At 44.1% G+C, this 18,162-nt stretch overlaps 1 protein-coding gene across 2 annotated transcripts; it reads right to left on the minus strand.

Moving 5' to 3' along the window:
* Nucleotides 1-979: 979 nt before the first annotated feature.
* On the minus strand, nt 980-16,955 carry LOC100136282 (bone morphogenetic protein 7). 2 transcript variants are annotated; one of them, XM_036983421.2, is made up of 7 exons: nt 16,348-16,955; nt 4,316-4,505; nt 3,227-3,375; nt 2,664-2,870; nt 2,351-2,427; nt 2,070-2,180; nt 980-1,777 (listed from the first exon to the last, which is right to left on the minus strand). In XM_036983421.2, exons 1-7 carry the CDS (start codon nt 16,757-16,759, stop codon nt 1,628-1,630), a joined length of 1,296 nt encoding a protein of 431 aa, XP_036839316.1. In that variant the 5' UTR covers nt 16,760-16,955; the 3' UTR covers nt 980-1,627. The 2 variants fall into 2 exon arrangements, with proteins under 2 accessions (XP_036839316.1, XP_021465238.1); XM_021609563.3 differs by having other exon boundaries at nt 3,227-3,378.
* Between the last annotated feature and the right edge of the window lie 1,207 nt (nt 16,956-18,162).

Consider the following 18,162-nt stretch of genomic DNA (forward strand, 5'->3'; position numbering starts at 1 on the left):
AGTGTGAATGGCTCTCTGTGTGCTGTATAGCTGACAGTTGTTGGCATTACCTTATACACCGGTGGCTTTTCTTTGGCGTTTGTCTGTTCTTACTTCAGTATGACAACATTTTTGTTCTGAAATGATAACTCAATCAAATGTATTTATGAAGCCCTTTTTCCGTCAGCCAATGTCACAAAGTGCTATACAGAAACCCAGCCTAAACCCCCAAACAGCAAGCAATGCAGATGTAGACGCATTGTAAGGTAAATAACTGCGACTGATTTAGGAACTGTTGTGTTGATTAAGAATAGTAAATGTTTAAAGTATATTTTCTATGCTTTACCTCACCAGATGATGTTTACAATATGTATATCATGTATAAATCCATCAGCGTTTTCCGTTCCCATGCTTTGGCTGTCACTGTGTGAGAAAATGCTTTTCTGGCCAAATGATATAAATGTATTGCACCTGCTATGTCTGACAGTTCTGGTATATTTTGTTGCTGTAGTCTGACATTTAGTTTTGACAGAAAATATGGCCTCGATTCGCCCACCTGCAGATCTGGAAGGACATCAAAAGGCAGCTGAAACTGAATGATAGCTCAGAGTTCTCTCGATCTGTCTCTTGTGGGCAAAAACCTTGGCATCTCTGGGACCACATGCCGCTGTTGTGTTGTGCAGAGCTTAGTGATGTACAGTAGGTCTGTGCACCCTCCTTCAGGAAACTGAACCCAACAGGGCTTGCTCTATGAATCCCGCGCAGTCTCGTATTTAACGTCAGCCCCATCATCCCTCACAGCAGCAGCCTCTCAATCTGCATACAGACAGCCATATGTCTTACACCTGACCTCCACTCTGCAAACTACACCTTCACCTACCTGTTGTTCAAAGGAAAAATGGACCGCCATTTTGTTCTCACTGAAATCTAAGTAAACCCAGCTGCTTGTGAAAAAGAATGTATGCTGTAAAATAAATAATCATGTGTCAAAGTAAACACATTTTTGTAGACCGTTTAATGCAATGTTTTTACACAGAGACGCAGAGTGCACACAGCAGAGCTTATCTTTTTAAAAGACACTGTAAAATGTCTGCTCGTGGACAAACAAACAATTGCTCAATTCTAAATTTGTATCAGTTATTGAGCATCTCTAACATTTCATTTGAGTCTCATGCCTCTGTCCTCGGGGCTGACTTTTTGTATTCATCAACGCTTTCCTTACTTTGATCACTGAAGTAAAATGAGCTTATAAATAAATTGGCGACAGTTCAATGTCTGATGTTTCATTCCTCCATGGTATTGACTGGGAATTCTATGATGGTCTCTAGATGAGCATTCTTGATCCTGTGTGTCATGCACCATGTAGTGTATACAGTCCAGATGCCAAAGATCCTCTTTGCAGTTGCACTAAGGCAATATGCCTCTACTTGTTTCAATGCACCAAGGCAATAAAGTTGAACATCTTTGCCAGTACTTTATGTACTTGTCCGTTTGCAGCCAATAATAAAGGAAGTTGGTCTTCCTGCAAGTCCTGAAGCAACAGGTCCTTATAGATCAGGCAGTAAATGAATTTCCCTGCACCATCCCCTCTTCCTTATCTTCCTCTACTAGCCCCCGTGTATCCTGGGAAGGGGAGGTCTGATGGTGGTCAGTGGCAGCCGCAGGTCCTGACCACCATGTTGCGGTACTTCTTCAGGATGACGTTGGAGCTGTCGTCAAAGTAGAGGACTGAGATGCCATGGAGCTGGGTGGGGGCACAACAGGGTTTGGGCACGGTCTCTGGGTTTATGAAGTGGACCTGGGGGGGATAGAATATAACACCAGTATCAGGGAAATCATGCACAATTAGAAAGATTCAAGTGTGTGGGAAAATGTGTGTTGATACTTCAGCAGTTTTTCTCACAGGATGTGAGACATCAAAGAGCGCTTTGATTTCACAAAATGAATATAAGAATTTCAATCAGCTGCTGAATGGTTATATTTACAACGAAGCTAGAGAACCTACAGTGAAACCCTGAGTAAATGCCATATTCAACCCCCTCAGAAATGTACATGATGATATGATTCATGAAAACCATGAATATTCTTACCAGAGTCTGCACAATGGCATGATTGGTGGCGTTCATGTAGGAGTTCAGAGGAAAGGCACATTCGCCCTGGCAGTAGTACGCTGCGTAGCCCTCTGGTGCAATGATCCAGTCCTGAGAGGACAAGTGATAGGACTCATAATAATAGCACATCCAACCAACGGAGATGCAGACGTCATTGAATCTAGTGAAGTCAAACACCTATCTAAGTGGGTGAACAGAGAAAGAGGAGGACGTGCTCAGATCAGAACAGGACTGGTGTGATAGGAGTCATAGTACTGTACCTGCCATCCCAGATCTCTGAAGCTGACATACAGCTCATGCTTCTTACAGCCCTGTTTCGGGTCTGTGCTGAGGGTCTCTGAAAGACAATGGGTCATATGAACAACATTACAGATGAATCAACACAATCAACTGTGAGCACTGTATCTATTATACATAGCCTGAATGCTTTAATCAACAAAGTACTCTAACATGTCAAAGGAGCAGCCATTTTTCTAGCATTATGTTACAAGTTTATCAGATAATGTTTGTGTATAGATCTAGTGGCTAGATGACTGATTCCTTGTGCTCCAAGTGGGTGCTCCGTTTGTGCACCTGCTGCAGCCTCAGCAACCTTCAGTGCATCCTGGGGAGTCTTGGGTTTTTTGGAGCGGTTGGGGTTGCGCCCCTTGTGGCCGTGGGCAGAACGGACGCTGCGGAGGCGAACCTCGGTTGCCTTGAAGAAGGCCACCATGAAGGGCTGCTTGTCCTGGGGCCCACTGCCCTCCAGCAGCCCCACTAGTCTGGGGTTCACACTCTGACCTGTAGGGGGAGACAGAAAGACATGCACACTTCAGTCCAGGGTGCACATTGGGCAGAGGGAGAGGTGAAGCCAGAGGATTTACTCCGGCCAAAATCTGCCCGTGTGAGATAAGCCCTTTTTTTAATGGAGGTCTATGTGAGAGTGTCGAATTACCTGAGGCTTATATGATCGAATTGATCAACATATATTTATATTGTTAGAGCGGTCACTTGAATATCTTGTCAATATAATAAATTGTCTTGATATTGGTATGCTTCAGTTCAATCTTATGTGGTGGGTGTGTACCAGCCATAGAGCTCTATCTCTGTTGGACAAGTGGACATACAGCACCCTTTTAACTCTGACAGTGACTCACCGTCCATACTCTCCAGAGCAAGCTGGAGGCCCAGGTTCTGGTCTGGGTTCACCACCCACTGGTTACTGGTGGCCGTGATGTCAAACACAAGCCAGCCCTCCTCTGCAGCCCACACCACCCGCGTGTCCAGAAGGAACAGGTAGTCGTCACTACTACGGGGCACGCAGACTACTAACATTAGATACACAGCACATGCAGTCTAACAGTTAGATACAACAAAGAGTTTCCGACCTAGGAAGTGTGCTCTAAATTCTATCATTGGTTGACTAAAATCTGCATAACTGTATAGCCTTGCCACTTCACATTGCAATTCAAACCCTTCTCCTCAGTAGCAGGTGTGATGCTATCTAGTGCAGTATGTATAAGTAAAGCAGTTATATAAAAGTTGATCTAGACGGTAGATTCATATTCTAATAACTGTAAAGATTAGCCACCCAGAGAGAACACAGGATACATGAAATCCAAAACAAGAGACAACACGCAGTGTCAATCTAACCCTGCCGATAGCTCTTTTAATAATGGCTCTCTCTTTATCACAGATGAAAATTCCCAGACTGATTGGGGCATATCTCACAGACAATGGCTTTGTTTACAGATTGAGTTTCAGGCCCCCAGGCTTACTCCTCAGGCTGTCTCTTTGTCTTGCTGCCTTGTCTGTATGAAAGGCAAACGTGTCTCTGAATAACAATGCTTTTGTTCTCAGCACCTTCATAGCCTCACCGTCACCGCTGTGGGACAGGCCATGCCTACACACGACTGAGCTCTGATGTCACCGAGCATGACAAGCTGTGTGTTTGTGTGTGTTGGAGAGAAGGGGGTGTTTTTACTCGTTGGAGAAATCCAACTATTGTTCACTACAATCAAAACGTCTAGTGTGGTCGGTTCTCCAGGAAGAGAGGGGTTGGGTTAAGGGAGGGGTGTTAGGTAATGGAGAAGGGGGATTAAGTGAATGGTGGAGGTGTGGGCATTGAGGGTGGTGTTTGTGGGGGTGCTCTATTTGTTCAAGGTGGCGTCTCTGCTGTTTCAGGGAGTGGTATATCGTTTTATAAGGCCACACACACACACAAAGATTAATGGAAGAGGTGTCACCTGTCAGAGGGCTCCTGTAGCACCTGGTACACGCTCACGTGCAAGGTCTCATTCTCAGAGCGTTCTCCGATGTAGTCCTTATAGATTCGGAACTCTGCAGCGGAGACAGCTTCTCCCTCTGGGATCCGGGACAAGTCAAAGCGGAATTCCCTGTTGTGCTGAGAAGACAGGACATCCTGATCCAGCTTAGCTGATGAAAGGAGATGGGGAAGAGAAGAGGTTACTCACTACTGATACCAACTCATCCCGGATCAGCTTTTTCCAATGGCTAACCTCACCCATTATGAGCTGTACAACTAACACAGACGCTGGATGGTTAAAGGCACCTCCCTTTTCTCGCCACATCCCCTGGTCTTTTGAAACAGTGGGGGTGCATGTGTCCCAACACACCCACTGCTGTGAATACAATCAGAATCCAGTCCATGGTTTAATTCTGTCAAAACTGGTCGCTGAATCAAAGTCTTCTGATCCACATTGCTCAGCCCACATATAGGATGCACTGTGTCAAAAATAGGAAACTCCTGCTTCCATGAGAGAGCTGATTGATCTAAACATCAGTCTGCATAATGTGCCAATGTGGGAGGAAAACCACACTCAAGGCTCAATTTGGCTCTATGTTTAAATTGCACACATGTGCTGACCACAAGAAAAGCACGGACTGGAAAACCACAGCAGCCAATCCAATGCACATGCACATGCAGACATACACCCTGCAGAAACACTATGGTCATAATGTCATCATCTTCAATACACTGATAATACAAGACATGCTCTTTCCATGACAGACTGACCAGGTGAATTCAGGTGAAAGCTATGATCCCTTATTGATGTCACCTTGATATCAATACACTTCAATTAGTGTAGATGAAGGATTAAAGAAGGACTTTTAAGCCTTGAGACAATTGAGACATGGATTATGTATGTGTGCAATTCAGAGGGTGAATGGGAAAGACAAATAATTGAGTGCCTTTGAACGGGGTATGGTAGTAGGTGCGAGGCGCACCGATTTGTGTGTCAAGAACTGCAACGCTGCTGGGTATTTCAAGCGCAACAGTTTCCCGTGTGTATCAACAATGGTCCACCACCCAAAGGACATCCAGCCAACTTGACACAACTGTGGGAAGCATTGGAGTCAACATGGGCCAGCATCCCGGTAGAACGCTTTCGACACCTTGTAGAGTCCATGCGCCGACAAATTGAGGCTGTTCTGAGGGCAAAAGGGGGCGCAACTCAATATTAGGAAAGTGTTGCGAATGTGTTGTACACTCAGTGTACAGTATATTTTCTATAATCCACCCTACTATAGGAGAATGCATTTAACCACTATACGTAAAGTACTATACACTGGAGGTAATGAAAAAGCTATAAAATAGCATTTATATGAATGGGCTTTCTGAGAGTATGCTTGATAAATCCCAACAGTTGAAATGAACCTTTTGAAGGGCCACCACTGAGATCCACAATATCCCACCCTGCCCTGAAACAGCTGAGCTACTCTCAGAGTTTCCAGAATAATGGTGGTGGGGAAGAGCCAAAGACTTCCTGGAGGTTTCCAACGCCATGTTTTTACAGTGTTACCCAATGTGTTTGTCCTTGGAAAGTTTGGTGGAGGTCTCCGGAGCAATGGGGGACTTCCCACACTGGAGGTGTGCAGAGTGGAGTGATGATTACCCACCTTAAACACATCCTGCCCACTGGCAGCCTCCATGACATCATACGTCTGTCTCACCCATGCCTTGGTATTGTTTCAGTGCCGGATAACACAGACACACACACACACACAATAGCATAAACCCTCTTACAGCAGACACACAACTTAATGCAGCACACATGCACCAAAATGCTTTAAACCCCTTAAAATTACTTCTAACCGCACACACATGCACAACACACACATACGGCATAAAGAAGAGCATTCTGAACCCTGCTAGTCATTTGTTTGACCGCAATTAAACGCTGGAAAGAAACCAGGGGCGTTTTTATGAAGGCAATAATTGCTTGTAAGGACTTGGTGTGTTTACGTTTGGGACCATTAGCTCCAGAGATCAGCCCTCAGATATGCAAACTTCTCTTTGTGAGGCATTTCAACACTTTTCTTTGCTCATGACGAAGGGTTCAACTTGCCGTGCTGGCGTTAATAATTTTCAGCTGCCAATCAAAAGATATGGGTGAAGTTTATGAATATCCTACATCAGAGGCACAACTAAACCCTAGAAAATCTACTTGGTATAAAATAAAGTAAGCTGAAACACAGACTGACTGGCAGACAGCCAGATGTGTAATGTACTTAAGTAAAAATACTTGAAAGTACTATTTCAAGAGTATCTGTACTTTACTATTTATATTTTTGACAACTTTCACTTTTACTTGACTACATTCTTAATGTAATGTACTTTTTACTCAATACATTTTCCCTGACACCCAAAATTATCATTACATTTTCAATGCATAACAAGACAGGAAAATTGTCAACTTCAACATTTACCCTACTGCCTCTGATCTGGCGAACTCACTAAACACACATGCTTAGTTTGTAAATGATGTCTGAGTGTTGGAGAGTGCCCTTGGCTATCCGTAAATAAATACAAAAACAAGGAAATTGTGCAGTCTGGTTTGCTTAATATAAGCAATTTGAAATTATTTATACTTTTACTTTTGATACTTATGTATCTTTAAAACCAAATACTTTTAGACTTTTACTCAAGTAGTATTTTACTGGGTTACTTGCACTTTTACTTTAGTTATTTTTCATTCAACTTTGACAATTGGGTACTTCCACCAATGCAGATAGCATGCCTGTTGTCTAATGAAAAACACTTGCTTTAAACCCCCTAGAGTCTGTTGACGCACCGGTGTGTCAATCGAAGTAACAATAAAAAAATCTCCATCAAAATCCCTCAGTTCAAGCTAGAGATATTTTTTTTGACAATGTCTGAATCTCAATCCGCCGCATTCACCTATGTCGCCCTTCTGCATCTGCGGTGGAAAGTGGCAGAGTTACAGCGCTGTCTGTCAGACCAGGAGACATCCCGAAAACTTGTCTTCTCACAAAAACGTCTGTAGCATCCGAACAGTTTGGCCACAAGCCCCATGGCCTCGTCTAAAAGTAACCCATTCAAATGAATGGAAGAAATAAATAAAAAATTGCCACAAAACTACAAGGGGTTTTATGTGTGAACTATATATATATATATATATATATATCTCCTGAGCTTTATTATATCTCCTAGATAAAGGACAGACAAAACCTTATTCCTTATGATACATTTTTTGGGCTGTCTTATTTGCCATTTATGAATGTGTTATTCAATACATTTTTATATAGAAGTTGTTTCTTGACATGTGCACCTAAATACATTATAAACTTTAATTCATAGAATAGGTTGTAGCAACCTCATGGGTATCGGGAGAATTGGAGTATTATGTGCAATGCTACACTGAGCTGGGTGAATGGAATATGAATGACAGTCATCCAATATGCTGTAATAGAAATAAGGCCATGCTAAAAATATATATTGTCCTCCCTTATCCGTAAACAGCACCGAACGCCACTGGTGGTAGTTTGACAAAATTCAGTGGTTTATGTTCGAAAACCTTATTTCTTGGATCAGATTACTTTATCCACCAAAACAACCTTACACCTTGCTTGGCATTTCAGCTAAAACCGTGTCCAACGGAAAAAGAAAGCAATCTTTCAAAAAGGGATTAAAACATAATTGGAGGAATTATAGTATTATGAGTATAGAGAATACATTCCTGGTGTAATCTCTTTATTCTCCCCCAAAATCAGATTACCATGATAAACAGTCAGCTTTCAATTTAGCCTGTTGGGTTCACATACGGGCGGACTTACCATTAGGCAGAAGAGGCAATTGCCTCACATCATCAAGGGGCCTCATGAGCTTTTATTTTTCTCGCCCTCCTGGTTTTGACACTCGTCTCTTCCAGTCTCTGTACCCTCCTGCCGGACCACTCTGCCCGCCCCTGACCCTGCCTGCTGATCTGTACCCTTGCCCCTTCTCTGGATTATTGACCCGTCTCTTGCCTGTCCCTTGGTCTAATAAACCATTGTTTATTCAACGTGTCTGCATCTGTGCCTTACCTTGATTTCTGATACAACTAGTCTAAAGAAGGCCAGTTTTATTGCTTCTTTAATCAGGACAACAGCTTTCAGCTGTTCTAGCATAATTGGAAAAGGGTTTTCTAATGATCAATTAGCCTTTTAAAATTATAAACTTGGATTAGCTAACAACGTGCCATTGGAACACAGGAGTGATGGCTGCTGATAATGGGCCTCTGTACACCTATGTAGATATTCCATTAAAATAAAGGTGAAATAAAAAAATAAAAATAAAAAGACGTTTCCAGCTACAATAGTCGTTTACAACATTAACAATGTCTACACTGTATTTCTGATAAATTTGATGTTATTTTAATGGACAAAAAAATGTGCTTTTCTTTCAAAAACAAGGACATTTCTATGAGACCCCAAACTTTTGAACGGTAGTGTATATTCTGTATCCTATTCTACTGTATCTTACTCTATGCCGCTCTGACATCGCTCGTCCAAATATTTATATATTCTTAATTCCATTCCTTTACTTTAGATTTGTGTGTATTGTGTGTATTGTTGTGAAATTGTTAGATATTACTTGTTAGATATTACTGCGCCGTTGGAGCAAGAAACACAAGCAATTCACGCCTCCCGCAATAACATCTGCTTAACACGTGTATGTGACAAATAACATTTGATTTGAATTGATTAGGGAAACCTGTTCGACGAGGTAGTAGAAACCCAGCCCCGGACCTTAGACTCTAGGGTGAAGAATGACGCTGGAGGGGATGGCTGCCGGTTTACAGGCTCCCAACCAATTGTACTATTTTGTGTGGTTTTTTTGCATTGTTTGAAACTCATTTTGTACATAATGTTGATGCTACCATCTCTTATGACCCAAAAGATCTTCTGGATATCAAAACAGCGATTACGCACCTTGAGCTGGAAGAAATTTTTTTCTTAAATGAGTCTGACGCGAAAGATATGTTGCCCAAAAGGCCCAAATCCCTGTCATTCCGATGAAGAAAATAAGGAAATACAGGGGTCGCAGATCAGTGTGCCTTGTGAGAATTAATCGGCGAGTGGGTAACCCACCTCTACCATCCGTTCTATTGGCCAATGTGCAATCGCTGGAGAATAAACGAGACTATCCTACCAACGGGACATTAAAAACTGTAATATCTCATGTTTAACCGAGTTGTGGCTGAACGACAACACAGATAATATATAGTTGGCTGGGTTTTCCATGGGATGGGGGTGTGTGCGATGTCTAATATTAAGGTAGTCTTGAGGTATTGCTTGCATGAGGTAGAGTACCTCATGATAACCTGTAGACTACACTATCAACCAAGAGAGTTTTCATCTATATTTTTCATAGCCGCCTTTTTACCACCACAAACCGACGCTGGAACTAAGACCGCACTCAACGAGATGTATAAGGCCATAAGCAAACAAAAAAATGCTAATCCAGAAGCAGCTCTCTTAGTGGCGAGGGACTTTAATGCAGGCAAACTTAAATATGTTTTACCTCATTTCTACCAGCATGTCACATGTGCAACCAGAGGAAAAATAACTCAAGACCACCTTTACTCCACTCACAGAGATGTGTACAAAGCTCTTACTCCCCCTCCATTTGGCAAATCTGACCATAATTCAATCTTCCTGATTCCTACTTACAAGCAAAGACTAAAGCAGGGAGTGCCAGTGACTCGCTCAATACGGAAGTGGTCAGATGATGCGGATGCTACGCTACAGAACTGTTTTGCTAGCAAAGACTGAAATATGTTCTGGATTCATCTAATGGCATTGAGGAGTATACCATCTCAGTTACCGGCTTCATCAATAAGTGCATTCACAACGACGATGTCCCCAAAGTGACCGTATGTACACATCCCAACCAGAAGCCATGGTTTACAGGCAACATCCGCATCGAGCTAAAGGCTTGAGCTGCCGCTTTCAAGGAGCGGGAAACTCATCCGGATGCTTGTAAGAAATCCTGCTATGCCCTTATAAAAACCATCTAACAGGCAACGTGTCAATACAGGACTAAGATTGAATCCTACGCTCGTCAGATTTGGCAGGGCTTGCCAACTATTATGGACTACAAAGGGAAACCCAGCCGCAAGCTGCCCAGTGACGCGAGTCTACCAGATGGGCTAAATGCCTTTTATGCTCGCTTCGAGGCAAGCAACACTGAAGCATGCATGAGAGCACCAGCTGTTCCGGACGACAGTGTTATCACGTTCTCCATAGCCGATGTGAGCAAGACCTTTAAAAAGGTCAACATTCACAAGGCCGCGGGGCCAGAAAGATTACTAGGACGTGTACCAACTGGCAAGTGTCTTCACTGACATTTTCAACCTCTCCCTGACCGGGTCTGTAATACCTACATGTTTCAAGCACCATAGTCCCTGTGTCCAAGAAAGCAAAGTTAACCTGTGTAAATGACTACCACCCCGTAGCACTCACGTCGGTGGCGATGAAGTGCTTTGAAAGGCTGGTCATGGCTCACATCGACACCGTCATCCCAGAAACCCTAGACCCACTCCAATTCGCATACCGCCAACAGATCCACAGATGATGCAATCTAAATCGCACTCCACATCACTAAGCTAAGGACCCTGGGACTAAACACCTCCCTCTGCAACTGTATCCTGGACTTCCTGAAATGCTGCCCCCAGGTGGTAAGGTTAGGCAACACCACATCTGCCACGCTGATCCTCAACATGGGGGCTCCTCAAGAGTGTGTGCTTAGCCACCTCCTGTACTCCCTGTTCACCCACGACTGCGTGGCCAAGCCCGACTCCAACACCACCACTAAGTTCGCTGACGACAAAACGGTGGTAGGCCTGATCACCGACAACAATAAGACAGCCAGTAGGGAGGAGGCCAGAGACCTGGCACTGTTGTGCCTGCAACAACCTCTTCCTCAACGTGAGCAAGACAAAGGAGATGATCATGGACAACAGGAAAAGGAGGGCCGAACACACCCACATTCACCTCGACAGGGCTGTAGTGGAGCGGGTTAAGAGATTCAAGTTCCTTGGTGTCCACATCACCAGCAAACTATCATGGTCCAAACACACCAAGAAAGTCGTGAAGAGGGCACGACAATGCCTTTTCTCCCTCAGGTGAGTGAAATGATTTGGCATGGGTCCGCATATCCTCAAAAAGTTCTACAGCTGCATCATCGAGAGCATCCTGACCAGTTGCATCACTACCAGGCATGGCAACTGCTCGGCATCTGACCGTAAGGCACTACAGAGGGTAGTGCGTACAGCCCAGTACATCACTGGGGCCAAGCTTTCTGCCATCCAGGACCTATATACTAGGTGTCAGAGGAAGATCAAATATTGTCAAAGACTCCAGTCACCGTCATAGACTGTTCTCTCTGCTACCGCACGGCTACCGTACTAAATGTTTTCTTAACTCTATTTTCTTAAAACTGCATTGTTGGGCTTGTAAGTGAGCATTTTGCGGTAAGGTGTGCTTAGTCACCTCCTGTACTCCCTGTTCAACACCTGTTGTATTCGGCGCATGTGAGAAATATAAATTTGATTTGATACAAAACGCATTTCTTTAGTAAAAAGACAGGTGCTGCAGATAACACTGCTATTATCATTGAGGCAGAGGACATGCATGTGTAGCCCATGTATCTGATGCTGTCTGGCCAAAAACAGTATGGCATTTTTTGGCCAGACAGCATTCGATACATATAGTAAGACAGAGGGGCACTGTTTTGCTTGCTCGGATCCTTTCTCCAGTGAGATAGTTTCAACCTCCTGAGAATTGAAGGAAAGTTGGCGGGTGCACAACGAACTGTTCAGATGCTGGAATAATTTTGGATGAATGTGTGAAGGTAACCTACTTTTTGAAGTGATTTGTTTGACAATCAGATGAAAACACCATGAATGGTTGTATTCATGCCACATTTAAAAGGTAATACATTTTTACAGTTACATTATGTCTATACTATAAAACCCTTTTTTTTAAATCCCAAAACTGTTATAAGTCAAACTTTAACTATACAGCATAATCTTCTTTATTTTATTTCACATGGAGAGCTGTGAAAGATGACGGATAGGCCTGTCTCCTATTCCCATATGCTGCAGGTGTGTTCTCATGGGAACAAGAACATCCCAGAGACATCTGTATCAGCCTATGGCAGACTCCCAGCAAGAAGCACTAGCAGTGCAGGAATGCAGGTCAACTCAGTCCAACCAGGAACCATGCAGTCAGAATATAGTCAGACTGCTAAAGCAGGCCTGAGCTCTGTATTCAGTATCGCTATAGCTCTATTATAATCACACAGATGGGCAGGCAAGCTACAGATGCGTGCAGTCAAACTGCATCTGTATGGTCAGATGTGTTGCATGGACATGAGATGAATACATATTGGTAGTGGGCAGACTGGATGGTGGTTGGAGATTCTAACACCACTGAGTCTGTGGGCATGCGCATACATTCCATGGCCAAAAGTATGTGGACACCTGGTAGTCGAGCATCTAATTCCAAAATAATGGCATTGGAAGACAAAGCTTTTCCACCGTTAATTTGTTTAGAAAATGAAAGGCACAAAACAAATAAAACTGAACAGATTCCATAATTTCCAAGAAGCGTCAACGTTGGCCACCTATATACCTGCACATACAGTAGAGAGAGGGGGGGGGGGGGAAGAGTAGCTCTCTTTCCCTCACTGGAAGCTGTGGTTTGTCGAGGGGAAATGCCTTAATCCAGTTTGGCTTTAAGTGATCACTCCAGAGACCACCATGACTGGCTCTTTACAAAATGGTGGGAAAACAGACTGCCAATCAACAGGAGAGTGGCTATTGGTTCATGAGAGGATTGGGGCACTGTGTTTCCTTATCTTTCTTTCTCTTTTCTCTGCCCTTCATATGTAAACTCAGCAAAAAAAAGAACCGTCCTCTCACTGTCAACTGCGTTTATTTTCAGCAAACTTAACATGTGTAAATATTTGTATGAACATAACAAGATTCAACAACAGACATGAACTGAAAAAGTTCCACAGACATGTGACTAACAAAATTTGAATAATGTGTCCCTGAACAAAGGGGGGGGGGGGGGGGGGTCAAAATCTAAAATAAGTCAGTTTCTGATGTGGCCACCAGCTGCATTAAGTACTGCAGTGCATCTCCTCCTCATGGACTGCACCAGATTTGCCAGTTCTTGCTGTGAGCCCCACTCTTCCACCAAGGCACCTGCAAGTTCCCAGACATTTCTGGGGGGGAATGGCCCAAGCCCTCACCCTCAGATCCAACAGGTCCCAGACGTGTTCAATAGGATTGAGATCTGGGCTCTTTGCTGGCCATGGCAGAACACTGACATTCCTGTCTTGCAGGAAATCACGCACAGAACGAGCAGTATGGCTGGTGGCATTGTCATGCTGGAGGGTCATGTCAGGATGAGCCTGCAGGAAGGATACCACATGATGGAGGAGGATGTCTTCTCTGTAATGCACAGTGTTGAGATTGCCTGCAATGACAACAAGCTCAGTCCGATGATGCTGTGACACACCGCCCCAGACCATGACGGACCCTCCACCTCCAAATCAATACCACTCCAGAGTACAGGCCTCGGTGTAACGCTCATTCCTTAGACGATGAACGCGAATCTGACCATCACCCCTGGTGAGTCAAAATCGCGACTCGTCAGTGAAGAGCACTTTTTGCCAGTCCTGTCTGGTCAAGCGACCGTGGGTTTGTGCCCATAGGCATTGTTGTTGCAAGTGATGTCTGGTGAGGACCTGCCTTTACAACAGGTCAACAAACCCTCAGTCCAGCCTCTCTCAGCCTATTGTGGACAGTCTGAGCACTGATGGAGGGATTGTGCGTTCCTGGTGTAACTCGGGCAGTTGTTGTTGCCATCTTGGACCTGTCCCACAGATGTGATGTTAGGATGTACCGATCCTGTGCAGGTGTTGTTACACGTGATCTGCCACTGCGAGGATGATCAACTGTCCGTCCTGTCTCCCTGTAGCGCTGTCTTAGGTGTCTCACAGTACGGACATTGCAATTTATTGCCCTGGCCACATCTGCAGTCCTCATGCCTTCTTGCAGCATGCCTAAGGCACGTTCACGCAGATGAGCAGGGACATTGGGCATCTTTCTTTTGGTGTTTTTCAGAGTCAGTAGAAAGGCCTCTTTAGTGTACTAAGTTTTCATAACTGTGGCCTTAATTGCCTACCGTCTGTAAGCTGTTAGTGTCTTAACGACTGTTCCACAGGTGCATGCTCATTAATTGTTTATGGTTCATTGAACAAGCATGGGAAACAGTGTTTAAACTCTTTACAATGAAGATCTGTGAAGTTATTTGGATTTTTACGAATTATCTTTGAAAGACAGGGTCCTGAAAAAGGGACGTTTCTTTTTTTGCTGAGTTTATGCGCTTACTTCTTCCCCTTCTCTCTAACAAGGTCACTCCGTACATTCTCACGTGAATTGGAATAAAAGTGTAAAAGTGCCAAATCTATTCCTGATGATAAACTGACATCCTAACACATACAGTGGTCCTGTGTGTCTCAGTTGGTAGAGCATGGTGTTTGCAACGCCAGTGTTGTAGGTTTGTTTCCCCATGGGGAACCAGTATGAAACTATATGCTCTCACTACTCTGAGTTGCTCTGGATAAGTGGATAAGCTAAATGACTGAAATGTAAATGTAAAGCAGGCCACGAAGCCCAACCTGTAAGCCCTGACACAGGACAATGAAGGGGAAATGGTTGTCTTTGGAAGAAAAGCCACATCCGGGTGGGAGTCACAGGCACCATTCCGTCTACTGTTCCACTTTAGTGATATCAGACCCGTAGTGAGATCTCCAAAGGAAACAAAAGCAGGATTTGGGTTTTAGAAACGCAATAATGTCCAAGGAAGCACCCCACCCCCTTGATTTACACACACACTGCCAGCTGTCTCCTGTAAAGAGTATTTAGATGCAGTACCTGAGTCTTTATCTCCCTGTCAACTTGTCCTGCCCTCCCCAGGGTACTGAAATGCCTGTTCAAATTCTAGTCATGCAAAACAAAGCCTTGCTGAAGCCGGTCTCCCAGAGCTTTAACAGGATTCAGGGGAAATCGGATACAGCCATGTTGTCATAACATTTACAACTCGGAATGCAGAACAGTCTTAGAGAAGTCTTATCTGAAGCACAGGGAAAGTTACCTTAAAGCCTCCACATTTAGGAGCTGTACACAAATCGAACGTCATACACACAGACAAACACTTAGCTAATGCACTCGGGTTCAACAGTACTGTCCTTTCTGCAAAGTGCCTTCAGACAACAAAAAGGCATTGAAGAAAGCTTTCACTCTTTAATCCTTCTGCCAACAGGTAAACTGGAAGTAAACCTGTTTTTTTTCCAGTCAACTCCTGTGCTATAAGGCTGGGTTAAGCCCAGAGAGACTCTTGTCTGGGAGCACCACTGGATCCTCAGCAGTGCTCTGTCTGAGCATTAAAACACACCCACACTTCACCTTGCCTGACCTTTGCTCTCCTAGTCAGCAGACCTACAGACCAGACAGGTCCACAGAGAACCCCTGTGAGAAGTGTTTTTCAAAACTATTTTCCAATGAAAGGGTGTCTCATCACCCTAGCGATGAGACATTGAGTCACTGAATGAGTCAAAGCAAGCATTAAGAGTGTTTTGTAAACTATCAGCATGACAGTGCCAGTATCAGATATCACAAAGTAAACATAAACAGCTGTTTAGGTAACGTTCATGTGAGATGTGTTGAGTAAAAAAAAGTTTAAAGAGATTAAGAGCCTGTGTCAAGACTGCGTCGTCTCTTGCGCAAAGGTGAACTAAAATTATTTTTGCTTTTAAAAAAATAAAGTAAGATATATGGGGAAAGCCGTTTTATGCTACAGCATTAATGAGATAATGTAGACTAAACAATAACTTCTCAATTCATATCCATCGAAATGAATTGATACGTCTCTGGATAGGGTGATGATAAGGACATACCAATATTGACAAAGCTCATCACCATATCCGCGTCATTGAGAAAACTGCTGTCTTGGGGGGTCACCATCGGGGGTCCCTGGGTCGTGAAGACGGGTTTATAATATGAGAAGCCGGCGGGCTGTTGTCCATAAGTGGAAATAGCGTTGTACAAATTCAGCATAAACATCGGGGCTGCGTTATGTTTGGTGTAGATGTGCGGCCGGGGCCGGTGGGGCAACCCCAGGATGGAGAGGATTTCTCGCTGCATCTCCCGGCGCTCCTGGTTCCGCAGACGGCGCTGGATGAAGCTGGATTGAACTTCGTTATCCAGAGTGAAGTTAGAAAAAGTTGTCTCGGCCAAAATACAATAACCCCAAGCAAGAACCATCGCCGACGCGCGTAGATGCAATAAAACCACCATTATCAAATTCATCCGTGTAATTGATTCATATAAGGGTAGAGATAGGCTATCTAAAATTAGTGTCTCAAATCCGCATGCATTGGAGGACGAATTTAGACCCTGATTTTACTTTAGAAACTGAATCAAACATCAGCCACACATCATCTGCATTGGTGCACACCACTCGCGATTGCTGTTGGGAGTGTGCTCGCGCTGCTGCTGCGATGTCAAGCAGCTCCCCTGCCATCGGACTTTATTGAGTTGCAGTATCTGAGGGGAGGGGTCAGTGGGCTCTGGGATGGGATTTCCCCATGGGGGGATCAATGTCGTTGCTGGTTGCGTATGCACCTCTATCTGGGTAGACGTTTAAAACCTAATTGTCCTGTCCTATCAATCCTTTGTTTGGACATGATTGCAACTAGTGTATCAGTTGATAAACTGGTGCCATATAGCTACTAAGTAACTTAGACAAGAATTCAGTAGATTCTGTTAAATTGTGCACCTGATAAACTTGCAGATGTGCAAATAGTATAACCACCACAAGTTTATCATTATCACAGTTTATCTCATTTGAGCTTTTCCTATAGGGGTAACATTTACGTATACAGTTTTTACTAGCTTGTATGCTGGAATGTGCACACACACAAAATAACAAAATAAATTCCAAGAGCTGAAAGCACCTGTTTTCAATAGGTCTATCCAGACTCAAAGGTTCCACTCCAGCCTAATTTTGAACTGCAAGTGAAGCATGTGACAGTTAGGGACAGTTGATTACTTCTTGGCACAGCATTGACTCCTGCTGTGTCAGTGCCTCCCTTTCCCATTACTGTAACTACAGAGGCTTCAGGCCTGGCGTTCCCCCCGCTGTGTGGCCATCCCAGGATTCCTCACTCCTCTGCTCCTGAGCGCAAAGGTCAAATATATCCCAACACAGCTCCTCAGCTGAAAGGTTAAATTGGTATCGGACCAACATCTCGTTTCAATACCCCTCTGGAAAGTTTAGAGCATGCTTTTCAGCCTATGACGTCAATAAATCACAAATTCCAATTGTGTTTTGTTAGGGCACAAGCAACCCTGTTCTACATTACCGATTGTTGCATGAGTGTTCCCACTACTCCCCTGTGGTCAATCAAAGGGTAATGGGTAATGAGGGATAATCCTCTAATCCCTCTTTCACACCAGCAGACACCTTTGAACCTAAACAATGAGTCAGGGTCCACCCTTGTTGTGTGTGAATGATCAACAGCAGCCCTGTGGAGACACATGACAAGGGAGGTGCCAATGTAGCCACTGAATTACAGGACAAGGTGCGAAGTTCCCCACGGCCAGGGTTCTTCTTTTTGTGTGAGAGGGTGGGGAGGGGCCCAGAATCTTTGGCATTACCCACACACGACACACAGCCTACTACTGTGGAGGTTTTCTATTGTTCCACACTA

This window comes from Oncorhynchus mykiss, chromosome 7, assembly GCF_057628025.1.
Source record: "Oncorhynchus mykiss isolate SJ-2025 chromosome 7, ASM5762802v1, whole genome shotgun sequence".
In the NCBI taxonomy this organism is placed as follows: Eukaryota; Metazoa; Chordata; class Actinopteri; order Salmoniformes; family Salmonidae; genus Oncorhynchus; species Oncorhynchus mykiss.